Source organism: Ambystoma mexicanum, chromosome 7q (genome assembly GCF_040938575.1).
Source record: "Ambystoma mexicanum isolate Mex_15411 chromosome 7q, UKY_AmexF1_1, whole genome shotgun sequence".
NCBI classification, from domain to species: domain Eukaryota; kingdom Metazoa; phylum Chordata; class Amphibia; order Caudata; family Ambystomatidae; genus Ambystoma; species Ambystoma mexicanum.
Window position 1 is genome coordinate 624,545,794 of NC_090941.1, and position 22,265 is coordinate 624,568,058.

The following is a 22,265-nucleotide window of genomic DNA, read 5'->3' on the forward strand; positions in this document are numbered from 1 at the left end:
AATAGACCCGCCCCCCCGTGGCTTCTCCTCAGATTTTTACCTCCAAAGTAGAGGCACCAACTATGGTTTGCATTCAGGGGAGGCCGGCGGGCGCATGTGAATCCATGAAAGATTCGAACGCTGAAGAAATGGAGTTACAGGTAAGAAACTACTCCCTTCTCCAGCATTGGATCTTTCATGGATTCACATGCTTAGAATAGATTACATAGCAGTATTCATCATACATGGTGGTGTGTAATGCAAACCAATACATTAGGAACACAACACATGATACCAGCGATAAAAAACATTAGCCATGGTAACATTGAAACAGGTACCCCACGCTGTGGGGCTTACCTTACTGAAAGAGGTGTTGCAGGACTGCACGTCCCATCTGCACATCCGCACCATGCTGCTGCTGCAGGCAATAAAGCCGAGTAAATGTATGCGGCACCGACCACAAGGCCGCCCGACAGATGTCCACCAGCGGTATCCCCGACCATACTGCCGCAATGACGCAGTGGATCTCGTTGAGTGCGCCTTCGGGCTCCTCTCTAAAGGCTTTCCCGCCTTATAGTGACAGAAGGAGATAGCCGATGAGGCCCAGCGCGATAGGCCTTGTTTGGAGATTGCCCTTCCCTTTACTGAGGGTCCATAAGCTACAAACAGTTGTCTTGAACAGCTGAATTCCTGAGTAGGACTCAGAAAAAATGTCAATGCTCTTTTAACGTCCAGCGTATGCAGCGCCTTTTCTGCCGATGAGGAAGCCGAAGCGAAGAATGATGGTAGCACAATAGAGGAGAGTTTATGAAACGTAGTTGGCACCATTGGAATAAAGTGCAGGTTAGTAGCTAATACCACCTTGTCTTTGAAGAAACGCAAGTACGGAGGATCAATTACTAGAGCTTGCAACTCCGATATTCTTCTTGCTGAAGTAATGGGCACTAAAAAACAAATTTACCACGACAAAAATTGCAGGGGCGTCAACGACATAGGTACAAACGGGGCTTTCATCAGACCCGACAGCACCAGATTGAGACTCCAACCCGGAGGGAACTTCTTAGCCAGAGGAAAAGTCTGAAACAATCCTTTTAGGAAATGTTTAACGAGACGATCACTGAACAGCGGGGTAGCATGCCTCTTCCGAGTGAATCTAGAAATGGCCGCCAGATGAACCTTTACGGAGGAGAATGCCAAACCTTTCTTTGCCAAGTGTAGTAAGTAGGGTAGAAAGAATTTGCTCCGATGAAATGCTTAAAGGGTCTAACAGAGGCTGATCCTTAACACCACACACAAAAACCTTTTCCATTTGCATGCATAGGAGACATTTGTGGACGGAGTTCTAGCCATGTCTAAAATGCGGCGACAGTCCCTGTGAATGTTTAGTAATCCTAACTCTGGGAAGTCGGAAGCCAAGCAGTCAGGCTGAGAGAGCCCGGGTTGTGGTGCCAAAACAGCCCCCTTGTCTTGAAACAGAAGGTCCGGCGTCACTTGAAACCGCACTGGCTCTGCTACAGATAGATGGAGTAGGTCTGAGAACCACGGCTGTCTGGCCCAGTAAGGGGCCACCAGTATCACACGGCATGGATATTTCTGAATCCACTGGAGGGTCAGCCGAATGAGTGGAAACGGAGGGAATGGGTACGCGAACCTGCCCGTCCACGGGAACGAGAACGCATCCCCCAGCGAATTTGGCTGAGGCCATCTGCTGGCTAACAGCTTGCACTTTTTGTTCTCTCGGGTGGCGAAGAGATCCAGTGAAGGACGACCCCACTTCTTGAAGATGCTCGACACCTGCTGATCCTTCAGCTGCCACTCGCGGAGCCGGTTCATTTCCCTGCTGAGAGAGTCTGACTGTACATTCATCGCCCCTGGTAGATGAAACGCCACAATATTGATGTCTTGTTTGAGGGCCCAATGCCAAAGTTCCTGAGCCTCTTTCTAGAGCGTTCTGGAATGTGTGCCCCCCTGCTTCCTGAGGTAAAACATTGTGGTTGTATTGTCTGTCAACACCCTCACGACAGAGCCACTTAAGCGTGGCAAAAACAATTTTAGGGCCCAATGAACCGCTCTCAGTTCCAGCACATTGATATGAAGACTCGATTCGATTGGACACCACCGACCTTGAACTTGGAAGGAGGCCAGATGAGCTCCCCACCCTGTTTGAGAGGCATCCGTCACAATTGTTGTTTGAAATTCCGGATCCAGTAACGGCATTCCTCGCGTCAGATTGTCCGAGAGTTGCCACCACTGCAGCGCTTTCTGTAAGTCGCTGTTGATAATCACCTTGTCTGACCATAATCCGCGACTTTGCGCCCACCGATCTGCCAGAAATTCTTGCACCGGCCTCATGAAGAGACAACAGACCTTCACCAATGGAATACATGATGCCATGGCTCCCAGCAGCGCCATGTAGTTTCTTATCGGCACTCTCGTTACAACTCTCCACTCTGCCGCTTTCTGCTTGAGTTTTTGAATTCTCTCGACAGAAGGCTTCACCAGAGCCGACTGAGTATGAAATTCCGCACCCAAAAACACCAAGCTCCTGGAGGGAAACAAATGTCTTTTCGAAGTTGATTGTGAAGCCCAAACGCTGCAACAGCTGCATGGTAACGTTGAGACGAGCCCTGTATCAGCCAGTTGCCCAGGTAAGGATAGACGTGATGACCTTCTAGTCGGAACCACGCCACCACCGGCGCTAAACATTTCGTAAACGTCCTGGGAGATGATTCTAAACCGAATGGGAGCACTCTGAATTGGTATTGATTCTGACCCACCACAAACCGTAGGAATTTTCTGTGTCGTCGACGCATAGGTATGTGGAAATACGCGTCCTGCAAATCCAACGACGCCAGGAATCTCCTGGCTGCACCGACCGGATGACTTCCTGAAGTGTAAGCATCTTGAACTTCAGGCGTTGCAGGGTCTTGTTCAGGGCCCAAAGGTCCAGAATGGGTCGCCACTTACCGTTGGGTTTTTTGACCACGAAGTAACGGGAGTAAACCCCCTGACCTCTCTCGGCCACTGGAACCATTTCTATAGCCCCTTTCTGCAGCATAAGTACAACCTCCTGCTGTAAGATGTGAAGATGAGGTTGCACAGAATACACGGGAGGAATGAGAAGTGGTGGGTCCTTGAATTCTTCAGAGTGGCCCAGCCTCACCGTGTCCAATACCCAACGGTCCGATGTAATTTTCTGCCATTCGTCGACATGTGGGGCCACTCTGCCTCCCAGGACATCTCGAAGACTGTCATTGCTGTGATTTCGTTTGCTTACTCCTGGTGAAAGAAGGTTGTCCTCCTCTGCTTTTGGATGTTTGAAAATCACGGCTTCTTCGTGTAGCTTGAACTGCTCGTCTGTATCCTTGTGAGAAGTATCCAGACCGATTGTAGTTTCGGTCTCTAGATGCGGCAAATCGAGTGTTCCCTGAAGCTCCACGGAGGGGACGAAAGGGCCGAAATGCTCGTCCGCTTTGTAAAGCTCCCAATGACCTTGCCGTCCTCTTTCATGCCTTTGAGGGCCCTCATCTATTTTATCCCCCAAACAATTGTTCACACTCACAGGGCATGTCCAGCACCTTGTAATGGACCTCCGGCCTAAAGTCTGTGCACTTTAGCCAGGCCTGCCTCCTTAGTACCACCCCATTATTTATCTGCTTGAACCCCGATTCTGCTAAATCTACAGCGATGTTAATGCTGTGATTTGATGCCTCCTCACTTTCACGCACCAGTAACATGGCTGCCTTTCGGTGTTCTTCGGGCAGATGTTCTAAGATGGGGGCTAGGCGATGCCACATTTCGCGGTCGTAGCGTGCCATAATCGCTAACGAGTTAGCGGCCTTGATTGTCGTAACCCCCACTGTTAAGACCTTCTTTCCAAAAGGCATCTTGCCTTCTGGCTTCACTGTCAGGAGATGTTGTGCACTCGTGCTGTGTTTTGGCTTTTCTGATAGCCGCCGTTGACACCACTGATTCAGGAGAAGGTTGTGCAACCAAACACTTTGGCGTAGAGTCCGGGGCCTTGATTTTTTTCTCTAACCTGCCCTTAACTGCAGGCTCCGAAAATGGATGGCGCATGGTACGCTAGCCTTCTTGCCAAACGTGGTCCAGGATCGGAACGGAGAAAACCGTTTTTCTTCTCTTTCCCATGTGGTCAAATAAGAAACATTCTTTCCGTTCTTCCTCTGGGGTCAGGCCAAACTCAACACAGGCTTTTGCCATCATGGCATGAAAAGCCCCAATGTCATCCGGGGGAGACAGTTGTGCCAGACTCCTAGGAGCCTCCATTTCTCCGTCAGACTCCCACATCGGGTCTCTTGATGGCAACGATGAAATGTTAGAGATGGAGGCCCTAGTCCGAATCAGAGAGCTCACCCTCCTCCGGGTGGGAACGAGGAGGTTCTGTACTTATCAGCCGGGAAGCCGGCAACTCAGCTGTGGACACTGAACGCGGAGGGGCACCTGCCACGTCGACAATGGGTGTTACCATGGGAGGAAGTCTTGCATCCAGCTGACTTAATAGGGATTGTAGTGTAGCTAACACCTGAAGAGACATTACCGACTGCGGATTCAGCTAAGGAGACGCAGGTGGAACATTCTGCACTGCCGCCGTCGAAGGGCCAATGCACTGTAAGCCGAGATTTGTTGGTTGAACCACAGGTTCTCGTTCCTCCTCCATCGACGACACCGAGAGGGCGGACTCCTGTTGCACTAAGGTATCCGGTAGAATGGCGTCATACGCTGATGGCAGCCAAGACCCTGGTACATCGACCGTCAATGATGAAAACATGGGGCCCTCGTCGATTGCTGCCACTGGGGCCGATGACACCACTGTAGAGACCGATAGTGCAGCCGGCAGTGAAGCCGTCGACGACGGGCCTCCCGTTGACGGCGCTGGCAGTTGTGGCGCAGACTTGTGAGGCGATCCCGCCTTTTTCGAGTCTTTGGACAGGTGCTTCGAGGATTCTCTACTCGAAGACGACCTATGATTGTCTCCTGAGGAGGGGTGTCTTGAAGAGTCCCTTCTGTTTTTCGAAGTAGAAGATTTTCCGGCTTTCAGGACTGGTCAGATTGACCGTGTTTAGACGATGAAGGAGCCCCTTTCGTCAGATGTTTCCCCGAAGAGGGACGACTCTTTTCTGTAGGCCGTGACTTCTTTGCCGGAGGCTCAGCCGACACTGACCGGTGAGAAATTGCGGGGGAAGGCCTATCCGATGCTAGACTGAGCACCGATCCTACCTCAGATGGAGGGTAGGTCCCTTCGTTCAGCCACGATATCAGACGCCGATTGCGGTCCTTGAACGTTTTCTGCGAGAAACCCTTGCAGATGACACAGGAATCCGCGAGTGATGAGGGTAGAGGCAATAGAGGCAGTCCATGTGCCCGTCCCCTTCATAAACCTTTTTGATTCCACACGTAGCACACGGGCGAAACAACGCTTTCCCCGACATTGGGAAAGAATGACTACAGCCCACAAAAGTGTAGAAAGCACGAGGTGATCACGACACTTTGGAGACGGTTGAAATCTGAGAAGCCGCGGGGGCTGGTCTATTTATACCCTACGTCCTATTGGGTGGTGCGCAAGCGCCCCAAAAGGACGTTGATAGGACACTAAAGTGTCGAAGTTTTCCAAGGGAAAACGCAATTTAAAAAAAAGACTGAGGTTCCCAGCATGACAAAGGGGAATATTCTAAGCATGTGAATCCATGAAAGATCCAATGCTGGAGAAGTAGGCAGAACTTGAACCTCAAAAGGGAAGCACTTACAAATATATAAAACGTAGGTGCCAACTGTGAAGCTGTATTTCTGTGAGGTTCCAATATATCTGAACTTCAAAACTGCAATGTTCAGCCAGTGTGTACCACTTTTCTCATCTCAGGCTGTTTTGAGACACCATTTCTAGTTTGTCCAAATTATACAATCATCCAGATGGGGGAAGACATGAACACACTTCCCTTCTGAGACTAACTGCAGCCACCGCCAGTAGTGGGCCAGAGTGGTTGCATGTGGGTCAGTTTTGTCATTTAGCCCCAGGTTAAAATCACCCAGGATGAGGACTTTGGACGTTGGTTTTAAGTTAGTGGCTAGTAAGGTGGCGATGTCTTCGTTAAATGAAGAAATGGGGCCTGGAGGTCTGTAAATGAGGTGGAGAGTTAGAGATGTAGTGGTTGAGGTGTTGATTTTTGCAGACACTAATTCTGCTGATGGGAAGGCTGCATTAGGAATTTCTCGAAGGTTAAGTTCAGTTTCGTATATGAAGGTGGTGCCGCCTCCTTTAGCATGGGTTCTGTCTTTTCTAATGATGGAATAGCAATCTGGGAGGGCAAGGGCAAGTGATGGGCTGGCTGCGGGGTGCAACCAGGTTTTCGTTATTGCGATGAAGTCCAGGTTGTTGGAGATTAGGTCTGAATTGTCCAAGGCGTGTGCCAGAAGGGATCTCGCGTTGATCAGGGCCCCCTTAAGGGGAGCAGTGGTACTATGCTTGTCTTTGTTGGGGTTAGTCAATGTCTGTGCTTTTAGAGTAGGTAAACTAGCTGTTTGGAGTTGGCTTAGCTGGTTAGTGGGTACGCACAAGGTCTCCATGGTAGACTGCTGTTGGGAATTGAGTAAGTCATTGCTTGTGAGCTTATTTAGGGGTTTAGTAAGGAATTTAGCCCTGTACCCAAGTCTATCATTTCTTGCTAGGATGTTCGGGCGGTTGGAGCCTAAAGAGATGTAGTGCTGGTTGGTGAGGCAGGTATGACGGTTTGAGGTCTGGTTAGGGTATGTCGAGAGTACGATGTTAAAGTTGGGCTTGGTGCAGGTATTCTTTAGCTGCAGCTGCGAGAGGAACAAGGACGGCTGGATGGTATTCGGGTTAGGGAGTATTGTTGCCATACTGAAGGTTATTTGAGTTTTTGCCATGCCCAGGTGAGCTTCATGTATCATTTTAGTTGGAACCATGGGCTGGTAGCAGTAGGTGCAAATTTCTAGCTGTCGTGGGTGGAATATAATCTAAAGAGTAGTTGCTTAGGATCGTATGGGTTAGCTGGTTGCTGTCGGGTGCGCTAGGCATGGGAGACTGGCAGGATGCGGCACAGCTATAGTGTGACTAGTTCTGCATGGCCGGCTATTCGACTGACACCGGTTTGGCTAGTGGAGGCATTATAAATTAGCAAGGTGTCAGGGAGGTGCTGACGTTGTGTGGCACGTCAAAGATATTGGGTCGTGTTAGGAGCAGTGGACTGCTTAGCGCTACATAGTTAGTTAGGGTGTAGCAGTCAAGCAATCGGGCCGGTAGTTAATAGTAGGGCTACGCTGACACATCAAACAGGATATGCACAGTTAAAGTGGCATGCAATACTAAGGGCTTCCTAGAGAGGCACAATTAAATTAGCATATCACGCAAGCAGTAGAGCCGGTAACCAGCAGTAGGGTTATGCTGGTACGGCAAACAGGAAGCTAGATAATATGGCACAGGATATGGCACAGTTAGAAAGGCATGCAATATTAGGTAGAGGCAGACTCATCTAGCGCTGTGCTTCCTAGAAAGGCACAATTAATTAGCATGCATCAATCAAACAAAGGTGCCGGTGGGCAGCCATGAGGCTAGACTGGTGCGGCTGGCTGGACTCAATGACTGTAATCATGGAATAAACAGTAGAGTTTGTGATTCACGTACAGTGGTAGCATAGCAGGTATTGCATTACGGGCAGTGAGAACATGTGTAGAGACAGTACCATGCCATTAGGGACATATGTTTTTGCAATGCTAACATAACTTGATTTCACACTTGTGATTTTGATATATTGACTGTTACTTGATTTGAATGATTAAATGACTTGTTTATGCCCTGACAGACTATTAATAGTCCGAAATGCACCAGCAATGGCTTCATCTGCATTTAACACTTAATAAAAATTGAAGCCAAATATTGGCAAACAAAAGTGTGAAGAAAATCTATTTTTACTAAGTTTATTGAACTCTCCTGTAAGATATGATAACAGAAACACACAATATCTAACCACATAGTGGATTTTAGGGTGTGCAGTCCACACCGGAGGTTAGAGAGCCTTGGTCCTCCTTCCTTGCAAGTAGTGTATTTCTCTAATGCCAAGTGGCACTGGCCCCTCTCAATGCAATGGTACCAGACATGAAGGCCTTGCAGTCCAATGCATCCAGCTTCTTGCTTTCCCGGTTGGGTGGCAGGGACTGGAAGGATATGATTTTTAGGCTTGCAACATGCACCACCAAGCTCTGCAGAGAGGGGTGGGTCAAATGAAAGCCATGATCAAAGGGGATGTGACAATGCTGTTTATCAAGATCCCAAACCCCCACAATGGCCACTGTTACTCTTTCCCAGGCTGCTAAAATAGGAGTAGGTTAATATAATCGGAGGGTTAAAGAGGGCAAAAGTGTTTCCCTTAAAGGAATCTCATCCAAGATGTCCAAGTCAAACTAGACCCATGGCTTTGTGGGAGCAGAGAAACCCAGAGTCTCCCCAATCTTAAAATTGGTACCGTGAAACAAAGCTTGCAAGGCAAAGGCACTGGCATGATATCTATCTTGGCAACAGTGTCCAAACCATTTCCCTCCTGGAAGTCTTGAGCCAGGTGCACTAGTAGATCCTCTCTTCCACATAAAACTCCTCAGGGAAATCTGCAACCCCAATGGAGTAAAGAGGTTTGAAACCACTGGGAATGACATCCCAGTGCTCATCAAAGTTATAGGTCCCATTTGAAAAGAAGTGCCCACTTAAAAGAGGAGCATATTCCATTTAAGTCTCAGCATCAATTGGCACCAGGCAGCAATGAGCTGACGTCAATGCTTGCGTGCATGAAAGTCACATACGGTGAAGGCACAGCACCCATCAGTAAAGAGGTTTGGAAATGACATCCCGTTCCTCATAAAGATATGGGCCCCCTTTGAAAAGAAGTGTCCTCTTAAAAGGAGCATATTCCATTGAAGCCAGAGCACCAATTGGCGCCAAGCAGCAATGAGCCCACGTCGATGCTTGCGTGCATGAAAGTGGACACGTACGGTGAAGGCACAGCACCCATCAGTGGAAGCAAGCAAGCAGGCATGCAGTTGCGTTCAGAAGAAGCGCCTTTGCCCGATTTACAAAGTGTGGCAGGGCCTGCAGTCTCCAGCTTTGCCTTGGCAAAGATGTCAAGCATCCTCTGCCCAAGCGCCTCCCAATCCTCCAGAGTGGAGGACATAGTTGGGAACAGTACCTTGGGTGTAGGTGGCAATTCCTCCAAGGTGTCCCTGGAGTGCGAGTGATGACTCAGCTTCCTGGAGGACAAATACCGTCTCCTTTACACCCTTGTGGAATTAGGCAAATGAGTTTCATTGATTGCTCGCAGGGAGCCTTGGAATGTATGGACTGATAAAAGCTGCAAACCTCTGCGTCGTGATCCTCCCCCAAGTCCGTATAAACATAACCTGTGGGACTCTGACATGGAAAAATCTAGTGGCATGTTGCAAAAATGTACAGAGTGTATGGAAAAAAAGGGACTGGGAACACGTGGCTCCCTATAAACTGGCCTCAATATCATGTCCAGTGTAGGAGGCACAAATGCTCCAAGCGGGACTAATGGGGAGCTGCACTACGCCCCAAGGTAGTGAATGTTTTTATTTTACAACAGCTGAGATAAAATATCAAAGATGAAATGTTTGAGGAAGGAATCCATTAGGATTGACAGTTTAAACCAAAAGATAGACTAACTAAAGAGAGAGGAATAGCATATTGTAAGTCACAGAGTAAGAGCGAGAAAGATTGGAAGGAATACAACAAAAGAGCAGAGCCAGAAATACCTTGTGAAGAACACAGTGATCGACAGTATCAAAGGTTGCAGATGAGTCCAAGAAAATAAGGAAGGAAGATTGCTTAGAGTGATGAGGGGGAAGTGAAACATTAGTGACGTGTAAAAGAGCAGTTTCAGCAGAGTGAGCAGGGCAGAAGCCAGATTGGTGTGTGGGAAGAAGAGAGTTGGTGTCAAGGTATAGAGGTATGGGGAGAATAGATAGCACTTTAAATAGTTTAGAAAGAAAGAGAAAAGCAATATAATGATAGTTCTAGAGGAGGGAAGGATAGAGAATGTTTTTTGAGAATTTGCAGAACAGTAGTATGTTTGAAAGTTAGAGGAAAGAGGCCACATGAAAGTGAACAGTTAAAGAAATCAGACAAGGAAGAAAAAGAGGATACACAGAAGAGGCAAGGGTAGAAGGCAGAGGATGAACAGGGGCAGTGGTCAGATTAACTTTTTGAAGAGATAGGCAAAGAAGCAAAACAGGAAAAAAGAGAAAGGAATGGAGGCGAGGAAAGAGTCAGGAGATGAAGAGGGGCATATGTTGTCAATATTAACGATCATCTTAAATGGTCCCTGCCAATCAATGTATTATTGACTAATGTAGCAGATGCTCTGGTTTTCTTTAAATATTTACTGCACTGGATCTTGTAGCTAAAAGATACACCTTTCAGGACGATGTTGGCGCCCTACTGTCAATGGCTATTTCTAGAAGTAAGCACTGTTTTACAGTCACACAGATGAAATGCAACCCCAACTGGCTTAGCCCGAAGAGTTCTCTAAAGACATTGTTATATAACTAACATCACTCTTACATTTCCAATATACTACCTCCTGATGTAGATTAAACTGCAGTAAAAACTAGGTGTTTTATTACATTGTATGTAGGGTGTTGGTTTGAAATACTGGATTGTTGTATCACAATTATGTTTCTTGGTATTTAAATATATATCACAAGACGATGTCAGAAATTGTGCTGTAATGCAAGATGTACCTTTATATGTTGGTGCTTTCTCAAACGTTTGGCAGTATTAAAAAGCTAAATAAAAACAAATATTGATTCATTTGAGAACTATGTGGCAGTACTATGCTACAAAGAGGAAGTTCCATCCTGTGAAAGTGTTAAAGAATAAAACTATTAAAAACATTCAGACCAAAAACACTGTGGAAAGCAAAAACCAAAAGAATATCATACGATTTGATAAATATAAGACTTTCATCAGTATTAATACTTCAAGTTAACATTTTTTCCAAGGAACTGTATCCCATAAATGCATACACCTAAACCCCACACCACAGCCACAAACAATACTCCCCCAGCAGTACAATAGCATGTTTAACTTATTAGAAAAGGCAACTTGCCTTGGGGGAGCTTTTCGTTTCTGAGGCGTTCGAGATTGACCTCGCCCTTTTGGATTCTGTTCCACATTTTCACTGTCATCTTCCTCTTCCAACTCTTCTTGTTCCTGATCTTCTGCAGGTGCAGGAACTGATTTTTTTCTTCCTCTCTTTGAGGTCTTTACTACAGTCTCCTCCTTTGGTAATGTTTTTGTTACTTTGGAAGGTCTCCCTCTCCTTCCTTTTTTTGGTGGGCTGTTCTGTTCATCCTCATTTTCCAGGATATCATCCTTTAGCCTCTTCTCTTCTGGCCACTGGATTTCATCAGACTCAACAACAGCTGCAGCTCGCTTCCTCCCTCGTAGGCCACCCTTTGCTTTCTGTTCTGGCACCAACATTTCCTCCAAATTGAAACTCTCTTCTGGATCAGCAAAAGTGGTTTTCTTTCGACCTCTGGGTTTCTCCAACTCAGACTAGAACGAGAGCTTAAACTATTTTAATACATCAATGAAAACAGCAAATGCAAGCAATTCTTTTTGAGCTTTATTTAACATTGAATAGGCAATAGCCATTGTAGCTTCAATTGTGTTCTATTACAGAAAGGTGACTATCAAGGCCGTTGTGGTTCAAAAGCATATTAATTCTGAAAACTTTAACAAGTTAAAGAAAAAGGTTACTCACCTGGAATAATTATCACCTACAGGTTATCTACTAAAGATTGAAATTAATGCAAAACTTATCTCCCAATGTCAGAGTCTCAGAACACTTGAAAGCTCACGTTGTAGAAGAAGCTTTTGAACATGTCAAACTTGGATGCCGACTATGTTCAACTCTTTATGGAATATTATTACATACTGAACCAGTGAAAAGAAAGGTGTTGGCGAATTGAGCTAGCCGCATGCCACAGACTGGAATCTAATGTGGAATGGATCAGCCTGGATGACAAACATCAGGACAAACATATGCATGTATGGGGTTATAGTGCCAGGCATGCAAGGAGTGTTAGTAAATAGCGGAGAAGGATACAGCAGTATAGCTGGGAAAAGGGGGAACAGCAGGGAAAGGTTTTTTTGCTTGAATCTCAAATTACCAGCTGATTGGGTGTTCTTTAAAGAAGAGAGTGATAATTTCATTCCAGAACAGCATAAGGGGCAGTGCCATCCTTATATGTGTTGGGACTGATTTTCTACACTCTGGCCTGGTGGACACATGTATAGGAGGCCAACCTATATTGCGACAGGTAAAACTCTGGGAAGCTGTAGCCAAACCAGTTTAGGTAGCTGTTCGGCAGAAACCTGTGCAGTTCCCTCTGGGACCACTGCAAAAGATTTAGGACTACAGGTGTTTGGCAGTAAACCCACTTGGTAGCAGTCTGTACCACAGATTCACTTGGTAGCTGTTGCTGAGCAGTCAGACTTCCCTCAAGAAGAGTTAGGCAGTATACAGAGTATTCACAATAGGTCAAGAGAACACAATAGAACAAGTAAACACTGAACAGGGCTTGGTGTAAAAGAGATATCATTATTTATTTAAAACCACGTCTAGAAAAACCCACAGGCACTAATAGTAAGCAATTCAAAAACACGGTCACTAAAAGATATACACTCCCTTAAAAGAATATTAGACAAGTCTTAAGTAACACCCCACTTATTTTCAGACAGCGATGAGCGCTTAACGTAGATGGCACTCTAACAATTCGTCTTAAAAAGGGAGAGAAAAGCAGAGAATAAATTGAAACAGATCCCAACACTTTTTCACGAACACAACAAGAGAGGAAGGCAAAGTAACACCGTGAATTCAGAGTCAGTAGGCCGGATCCGCTTTAAGAGGATCAAAACGAAATGTGTCACACGGTTGCAGTGCACAAAAGTCTTGTAACGATTCAAAAAGGAGTTGGACCAAAGAAAGGGACCAGTTAGAGGGTCAAGACGGCCAGCCCAGTCCAGAAGGTTAAGGGATATTATTACCGTGTAGCAATCTTTAGAAAGGGAGGCCTGGCGGACACGGTACCTTAAAGTGGTGAGAACACTCCAGCGGAGGTAGTTGTTCCTGGCAGCGGATGCAAGTTGGTGCTTCGTCCGGGGGAAGAGAGGATCTCGTCGGGGAGGAAGACAGGAGTCAGTTGCACTGCCAGTGAAGAAACCAGCTGCAGAGTTTCTCAGGTACAAGGAGTGGTCCGTTGATTCGCGGTTCAGTGATAAGTGGCTATCTGGCCGCCGGGGTGCTTGGCACGGGCAGTTCGACCACAAACCGGTCTGGGGTGCGAAGAAAAGAAGGTAAACTGGTTGTGCCCACCACTCAGGGGGAAGAAGCCTCTCCAGCCGGGAGATCTTCTCTGTCGTCGGGAAGTGGTGAGTCGGTTCCACAGGGCTCCACCGGTGGTGCCGTCGTGGTAGGTCAGCTCAGCTTCTCCCTCGTCAGATTCTCAGGTCCTGTGGCGACTTCTGAAGTTCCAGTCCCCAAAGCCCTGCTTTTATGCAGCATACCCCCATTCACTCAGCCTAGCTGTCAATCAAACATGCTAAGTGGTGAGCCGGCCGGCTCACCACTTCGGCCAATCACACAAGAGTGCGACTTGAGTTACCAAGGTAACTCAGTCCAGGGTGCCTAAAACCCCCTCCCACACCCACTGTGGTACCCAGACAGAGTGGCACCACTTTTGGAGGCTTCTGTGGAGAAGCCTGCCAAAAAGTGGAACAAAGGCCTCGACTTGGGTTGGAGTCACAGAAGAGAACACAAATGACATTTTAGAATAGAGTCCTGGCAAAAAATACCAACTGGCGAATTAATAAATAAATAAACCGGCGGTATGTTCGAGGCTATGAGAATTAAATAATTAAAGTTGGTAGCCTCGAACAATGGGAAAATCCCATAGGGAAATATTTCCGGTCGAATATAAAAAGTAGTTTCCACTGCCACCAGCCAAAACTCGATCAGGGGGGACGGAGACGTGCCCCCTCGACTAACAGACCCCGGGGCAATTGAATTGCCCCAACCAGTACGTCCACAATATGATGGTTTGTACTGGTTTCTGTTAATTTGGGACTAGTAAAGCCAATGGTAACTTTACATGCCCTGGGAGACAGTAGTCAGTCCCAGGGTATGGAGTCTATGGTGGGGTGTCCCTATGACACCCCTGTGTTACTGCACAGAGGGTGCTGTGTAACACACATAGTAAAAACACATGAGACCCTATGGAGTAAAGGACCCCCATAGCCCAGAAAACACATTAACAGTCAAAGGAACACCATAAATCATTTCCAAGAGTGGGAGAAAAAGAGTCTCACTCTTGGCAGGAGAAAAAAACAAACTCCAGAAATCCAGCAAAGCTGCTGGGGGACTCACTAGGTTAGGAAATTCAGCCTAAAGAGAGAATTCTCCCTAACGGTAGCAGTGACAGGCGGTCTAGGCTGAGTTCTTCAGAGGGGGTGACTTGTAAGGGGTCCACAATTAGGTCACACAATGGGAATCACAGATTACACTTAGAGAGGATGTATACAAATACATTATTTATGGCCAAACCACACTATAGTAAAATTATTACTACCAGGTAGATGTATCAATCAAACTAAACGCATACATACATTCACTTTGTTATAGGGCATAATAAATATCAGAAACTCCTGCAAAGGAAAGATTAGACAAGTATTATGCACATAAAGGTCCACAGAGATGATCCCGAACTAAAATTGCCAATCCGTAGGTTGCCTGGGGCCTTTTGCCCAGTAGTTCAGGTTAAAGTTCCACAGAAGTTTGGATGCAGGACAAAATGCAGGTAGGGTCTCTGGAGTGAAGTGAAGGGTTCCTAGGGTTAGGGTTCAAGTTAGACTAATGCCCAAAAGTAGCCCCAACAATCAGATGTCTTGCACAAGCAATGTCAATGCCAAAAGTCTTGTAAATTATCTTTATTATAAGCCCATTGACTTATAATGGGAGCATAGGGGTACGTTAGAAACTCTGCAACTACCCCTGTATTGCGATTCTTCCCCAGACTTGACAGAACAAAGGAAGAGGGTCCAACATTGCTTTTCACGCCGAAAGTCGCAGTCCTCGATTCCCACGGGTTGCCGGTTTGAGCTGATCTCCGGTTGGTGTCTTTTACTGTTTCAAGGACTCTCGGTCAAAGAATGCAGAAAAACCCGATGTAGCACCCCTCTCAGGACTGGACTCGGGTCAGGTAAGCGATTTTCTGACGGTGGTCACTATGTACGGCGGTGCAAAAGTACTCAGCAGCCGCAGTCGGACTTTCCCTCCTATCCCGGGTCCCCTCAACGCTAGGACGCTGGGATTTCGCAGGATATAATCTTGTAGGGCCAGCGGAGGATCCCTCAAGTTTCAGGCCGAACCTCGGTACAGTGACGCCGGCAGCACAGTAGCCCAAAAACGAAGCTGGTCAGCCACACGACAGTCCCAGGGCACTTCCGAAGGCTTCCTTTGGCAGGGCACCGAGCAGACATCGGCAATGGATGGTCCCTCCACTCAAAGGTTTGTAGCTCCTTCACAGGACTACTAAAGACCACAAGCAAAACAGGGCTCCTCCAGGACAGCATCAGAAGTTGGTTGCCAGTCCTCCTTCAGTCAGGTGTCTGGTTTCTTCACCGGTCTCACAGCTGGATAGGTGGATAGGATACTTGGCTGCTTCAGGTTTCTCCAGGATCTCTGAAGAATGGGTGCAGGGGTCCTCTTATCCTAAAAGCCAGGTAAGAGCTGAAACTCCCACTAGCCAATAGCAGGACTAGCCCCCACACACATACCCCAGCAGTGCTCCAATGAGGACCACTGGCAGGAACATTCATGCATACCACTCACACACCAAAACCAGTTTGTGGATTGGGGTCAGACAGACCCAGCCCACATCCTGCCAGCAAAAACACACAGCCCTCCAGTAGCCCGCCCAAAGCTCCTGCTTTCCTGGGCACTGGAAGTCCTTATAAGGATTTTCCTGCCCTCTCAGGCAAGGAAGAAGGCAAAGAACAAGATGGCAATCGAACATGCAAAACGTCTCATGGCACGGCCATGTTTGACCCGTATCCAAACGTGGTAATGCTAAAACGAAAATCTGCATAAAGTGGGGAAAAGTCACTGCTGCCCCCAGCCTATCCATTTAGCACACCTAGAGTAACTAGTCTAGGGCAAAACAAAAATGCACCCCATTGTACTGCAGTGTAAGCTGCTGATGTGCACAATGATAAAAAGTTACCACAAGTGATACTAAAGTAACCAAAAGTAGTGAGACAAGGTTTCCCAGTACTGACAGCCTGAAGGACATATCACTTGCCCTATAACATATGAGCAAAGCCCAGTGCAGTACAGGTCAGATTAAAAAATAAAAGCAAAATGTTGGGGGGTTCCATAAAGATGGAAGGAAAGGTGCAGTAAAGAGAAATCTTCCCTAACAATATGCTTTTGAATATTTTAATATTCCGAGTGCGTAGCAGAAGAAATCTTCCCGTTTTCCTTCAAGCAACTCTTGCTTTTGCAACTTGCCGATGTTTCCTGTGTTGCCCTGACTGCTGACCGAGGAGGGTGAGTTTATCAGGCTGGTAGGAGGCTGCCTTGGACGCAACTGCCTTACACGGCTGCCAGGCTCACTTGAAGGTGACTTGGCCTGATAGAGGCGGACTAGCCCACCTTTGGGACAATGGGTATAATGTGGTGAAATTTCTATGCTCTGATGAGATGGCTGGACTAGGGCATACTGGATGACTTTCAGCAGAACAAGCAAAGATACCAGCACACCAGTAAAGTGGGCAGTGCATCTGCCCAGGTGGGAAAAATGGGAGGGATTTGATGACAGACCCGACTGCTGAGGTAGCCAGGCTTAATACGATAAGTGGGAGAGTAAGGTGGTTGCACCACAGTAAGAGGCACCAAGCAATACAAATTATTATTACCAAACACTGCATCCAGAGTCTGCCTGCTGTGTGTTGGTCGTTCAATTAATAGATGCCTTCCAGATTTGCTAAGGTTTAATAGCATATTATCATTTCTATGCGGACAAAGGTTACAATCTCTAAATACTATAAGGGTTTGGTTGTCAACCATAAGGTTAGCTACCCCATCCACAAAGTTGTTCCAAAAAAAGAGGGAGGTGAGAGAGTTGTATAACAGTTGAATGTGACGATGAGGAGGAGCGAAGGCTCGAATTTGAACGAAATAGTGAGGTTATGTAGGAGCAATTCGCAGTCTGGGAAGGTGTCCAAGGGTGATAACGTTTGCATCTATGGAGTCTTTGTTATCGTATGTTAGTGTATTTATACTGCACACCGCTGCCATTTTCATGGTCTCCAGGTGCTCTGGGTGATCTGAAAGGAAGCAGTGGCCAGAGGGCTTTAGTTAGTGGGATAGAAAGAGAAAGCTCTAGAGTTTGATGGGCTGTTAGCTTCAGTTCGGAAATAAATACTGGTCACTGTGCACTAGGTTTGTTTGTAGTTGGTACGGGTTAGGTGGTGGCTGTTGTACGAGTTTGTGTGTGAGATGATGCGTGTAATTGGTTGCGTTTTCTGTGGCATGTTATGTTTAGTTGGGCGTTGCTGAGTGCATTTTGTGGTGGTTTCAAATTTCTGCTGCGGTAGAGATGTGTGAGTGTTTTGTATGGTGGGAGGGTGAGTATGCAGAGTATCGGAACATTTTTAGTAGGGTTAGTAAGTGATGTTAGTGGTCTGTGCTCTTCTATGCTATGGTTATGTTGGTCGGGCAGGGTTCATATTCTTCTATGGTGGTTTGCATTAAAATGCTTTCTTCAATTGGGGTGTACAGTGACCATTCCTTAGGTTTGGATTGATTTGGGCGGTTCTCTTGTGTTGGCTTTTTCCCTTCCAGTGTTTTACCATAGTGAGTTAAAGAGCCATGGTTTTAGCAATTTGCAGAGTTTTAGGTGGCCTTCTGTTTGTATTTCCTTTGGGAGTGAATTCCAAAGTTTTGCAGTGATGCAGGAGAATGCAGATGCACCAAACTGCTGCTTCAAGTATTATTTTGGTTCGGTTTGTAGATGGAAATGTCTCCCGGTATGAATTCGACTCCTTGGCCATGGATTGCTCTGTGGGTTATGCAGAGTGTTTTGAAGAATATTAATTTTTTTACTGGTAGCCAATGTAGAGCTCTCAGTGCTGTTGGGATATGTTCTCTCTTAGTGAGTCTGAGGAGTAATCTTGCTGCTGCATTCTGTATTTGTTGTAGTTTTTTGGTAAGGCGGTCCAGCATTCATAGATAAATGCTGTTGGAGTAATCTATTCTTGACATGACGGCGAGTGTTTCAAGTGGGAAGGTAAAGAAAGGTAATATCAGATTCATTGTGTTTAGGTGGAAGAAGCACTTCTTTACTACTGCATTGACTTGTGGTTCGAGTGTTAATTCGTTGGCAATATTCAGAGGTTTTTAACTAACTTGGAAGGTTCCAGCCGATTACCCATTTCGGTAGGCCATGGAATGTGGTGTTGGTTTGACGGGTCAGTGAGCGTGATCATGATTTCTGTCTTGTCCCTGTTGAGTTGGTACACATGCAATGGTTTCTTTCTGTGAGGCAGTTGATAAGGGTTGGGTCTTGCTCTCCAGTAGTGTTGATTTTGTAGATTTCTGTGTAGTTGTAGCAAGTGAGCCATGTATTTTGATGAGAATGATGAGGGGGCCATGTAGATGTTGAAGAGCAGTGGTGAGTGTGATGAGCCTTGTGGAAAAGGTTGCTTTGTGATGTACCGAGTTGAAGGTGTTTTAGCCACGTTGTTTGTGCCTTTAGCTAGGAATAATTTTAACAATAACAACACTGTTACCGATTCCCATTTCTTTGAGTCTTTTGATGAGTGTTTCGTGGTGGACTGCGTCAGAGGCTGCCGATAGATCTATTAGTATTAGTGCTGATGTGACTGAATCTGTGTTGGTTTTTAGATCATACCATATAGATAGTAATGCGGTTTCCATTCCTCTCATGGGTCCGACGCCGACTTGGGCATGGGTTAGTATGCAATTGTTTTCTAAATGTTCCAGGATTGGTTCATAAACATAGCTTTCCTCGAACGTTTGTTGGGTACAGGATATTTGAAATTGGTGGATAGTTGGTTAGGTCTTCCATGTTTCCTGATGGGTCTTTCAAGAGTGGCTTGATGGATGCTGATTTGAAGGCTTGTGGCACATTTCCTGTTGCTATTGAATGGTTGAAGAGGTACACGTGTGTATAAGTTTGATTCCACCACCTCTCATGCTAATGCGGTTGGCAAATCATACCTTATAATCCCAAAAGATGGCCCCAGAAAAATCGTCTCTAGTCTTGTTTCTGTGATGAAGAGTAGATCAGTCTTATCATTGCTGAGCAGGTCCTAGGTGTCTGTGTTTGAATATGCAGGTGTTGATGAGGTGGCCTCTAGTGCTGTGGTTCTTGATTCCCTCATTTTGCTCTGTAGCACTTTTCCACACTGTTTGTTGACTGGGTCCATGATGTTCAGATTTCTGGAGTACAGGATTAATCTTCGAAGAAGCTATGGTGGATCATTTTAGGGATTAGATTGTTTGTATTACTCTGTTCGAGGTTGGAATGATAGCGTTCTTAGGGGACAAATGGTGTGATTTGTGATTTATCAAGGTACGGTAGGAGGTGCATCATTGCTGGTTTATTTAGGTTGCGGGTTGGTTGGTTTTAAAGTTCCAGGTTTCAACTGAAACATTATGCTAGCTGATCCTAGGTTTCCATGCATGGAAAAGTTTTGCCGTGATGGGGTGGGCAAGCTCCTAAAAGCGGCTACCCTGCAAGGTATCTTGAGAAGTAAGAGGTTGGAGGTCTTTTAGGCAAGACTACGGCTGGACTTTCTTATACACCGATTGGTCGGTTTCTCAGTTGTATGCTTTACTGATGAGGATTCAATTTATAGGAGACTTTCCACCTCGGCTCTTCTTTACATCCCTTTTCATGGTGTTATCAATTGTCACAGAGACTACCCTTGAAGGTTTGTGGCGTAGCTCCAATAGTAATATTTAGAGAAGGTAGGAAGACTTGGCAATATTTTGTGTCCTACAGGCTGGAGGGGGCAGATATTGAAGTGGTTGTGAGGGTGGGGATAAAACAGTTAATTTTGCCGAGGCAAAGGTGTTTTAGTGGGAGAAGAAAACAAGGAGCAAGCAGCAGGGAGATGCTCGAGTGGAGATAACAGGGCAAGAATATTGTTTGACCTGGGAAGGCATCATGAGTCAGACACAAACCACAGATTCATGTTTTCTTAACAAACTTTATTTTAATGTAAAATGTCAGGATGGAATAAGGCCCAACTTGCCGTATGCTAAGGTGGGATTTCCCTACCTAAAGAAAACTAAGAATAGTCTGCGTCATGAAGTCCAAATCAAAAGTCAGTCTGTGTCCAAAACCCATACTTGCCCTCACATAAAATACATACAATGTGTAGGGTTGTCGGCATCAAAATAAATAGTGTTAAAAAATAAAGTTCTGAGATTCTTCCAGCTCCTGACTTGTAATCAGCTCCACTACCCCAAAGTCAACACAGTTCAAAGTATCGGGGTTCCCTTCCCCATGAGTTAAAATATTCCAGCTCTTCAAAACAACAATTACTTGGGACATTTCCCAACTCCCTTGTCATCAATACTTTTCACTGGTTCACCAAAGTAGTTCTGTCTCTTGACTTCAAAATCACTTGAGCAACTGTGTCAAAACACAAGCTTCCTTATAATGACTTTCATGGGCTTCTTCCAAAAGGGCCACTTAGTCTATGCGCAGTTGTCGGACTACACGGTCCACCAATTACAGGTCACACAGTAGATAACTTTTCTCATCTGCTTTTCATCAACAAATGTCCACTGCTTTCTCTTGACAGTTAAGATTGTTCCATTACACTTTCTGTACTCTTCTGGCTCTTGCCAATACATGTTTTCTCTTAACCTGCAGTTCCTTGAACATTTTGCTTGGGTCAATACTTGTTTCTTCTCTCACACCCCTATTGGGCTTTTATTGGCTTTGCGAACACTTGTATCTCAACTAGTTCACTGCATGGTATTTGCCACTTTTACCACCTTGCTTTAATTCCATTCAAACATGCTCATAACTTGATTGGTTCTGTGCGTCATTCAGAAATGATTCATTACATTTAGAAAAGTTCATCAGTTGCTTTAACTTTGTACGACATTCAGTAATGCTTATAATGTCTCTTAGTTCGTTCAATATTCAACATCAACTGTTTTGGCATTCAAAAGCATTTGAAACTACTTTGTTCGAGATATAAAGGCATTTATATTCCTTTATATCAACAGCCACACTTACGGCGCATCGTAAGTGTGGCTGTTGGGCTGAGGAACACTTTACTGCCTGCTGCTCTGCACGGTCCTGTCGGCAAGAGGTAGCGTTTGTGTCGAAACGCTGTGACTGTTGCCTTGTAGCTGAACTTTGCAGCCGTGGCACAAACCCCGCTCGCTGGCCGGATTCCTGGCCGGATTCCCTTCTCCCTCCAGTACCCAGCATTCCATATTAACTTCCATGCATGCGCGCATCGGAAGTTTGACACCAAAGTAAATATTTGGACTTTTGCATTGGACTCATTGGTCTTTGCATTGGACCTCTCTTGTTGGCGTTCACTGCAACTAAACTCTCAATTTTTCTTGCTTTCAGCCCCGCCCCCTGGCCAGATTCCCTCCTCCCTCCAGTACCCAGAATTCCATATTAACTTCCATGCTCATCGGAAGAGTGCCGTAAGTGCGGCTGTTGGGATGTTAGGCTGGGGACCGTGCTGGCGGAGCAGGGAGTTATGTTCACTTGATTGTGAATTGCGTGAGATGACGTGACTCATGAAAGGTTATAGACTTTGCTATAATTTGTACTGAGTTAAATGTGTCTATCAGGTAAATAACTTGCTCTTGTACTTGAACCTATAATATAGTATTCTGCGACCCTAACTGACTTTGTTAGCCATTTTTTGAACAGTGCAGTTTGTTATTAAAGTAACTGTTAAGTGCATCGGTGACTGGCATTCTTGTCAGAAGGTAACTCGCAGTACCTATTAACATGGCTAGCGGTTTTATGAAGTGGGAGATGCGTCGAGCCGGCTTTGTCCAATGGCAGTATCACTGATACCCTATTGGACTTGACCACAGGTTCAAGTCCGGGTAAGGGCAGTCCTTACATGGTAGCTACTATTGAAGAAGGGAATCATGTTCCGGGCTTGTTGG

General features: G+C 46.0%; 1 protein-coding gene across 11 annotated transcripts in view; it reads right to left on the reverse strand.

Moving 5' to 3' along the window:
* Positions 1–22,265, reverse strand: part of PDS5B (PDS5 cohesin associated factor B) — a 2,333,811-nt gene that overhangs the window by 234,317 nt on the left and 2,077,229 nt on the right. For all 11 annotated transcript variants that reach the window (XM_069639007.1, XM_069639003.1, XM_069639002.1 and 8 more), the window contains one exon: positions 11,130–11,578. In XM_069639007.1, the coding sequence (XP_069495108.1) occupies positions 11,130–11,578 (449 nt within the window). The remainder of the gene's footprint in view (positions 1–11,129; positions 11,579–22,265) is intronic.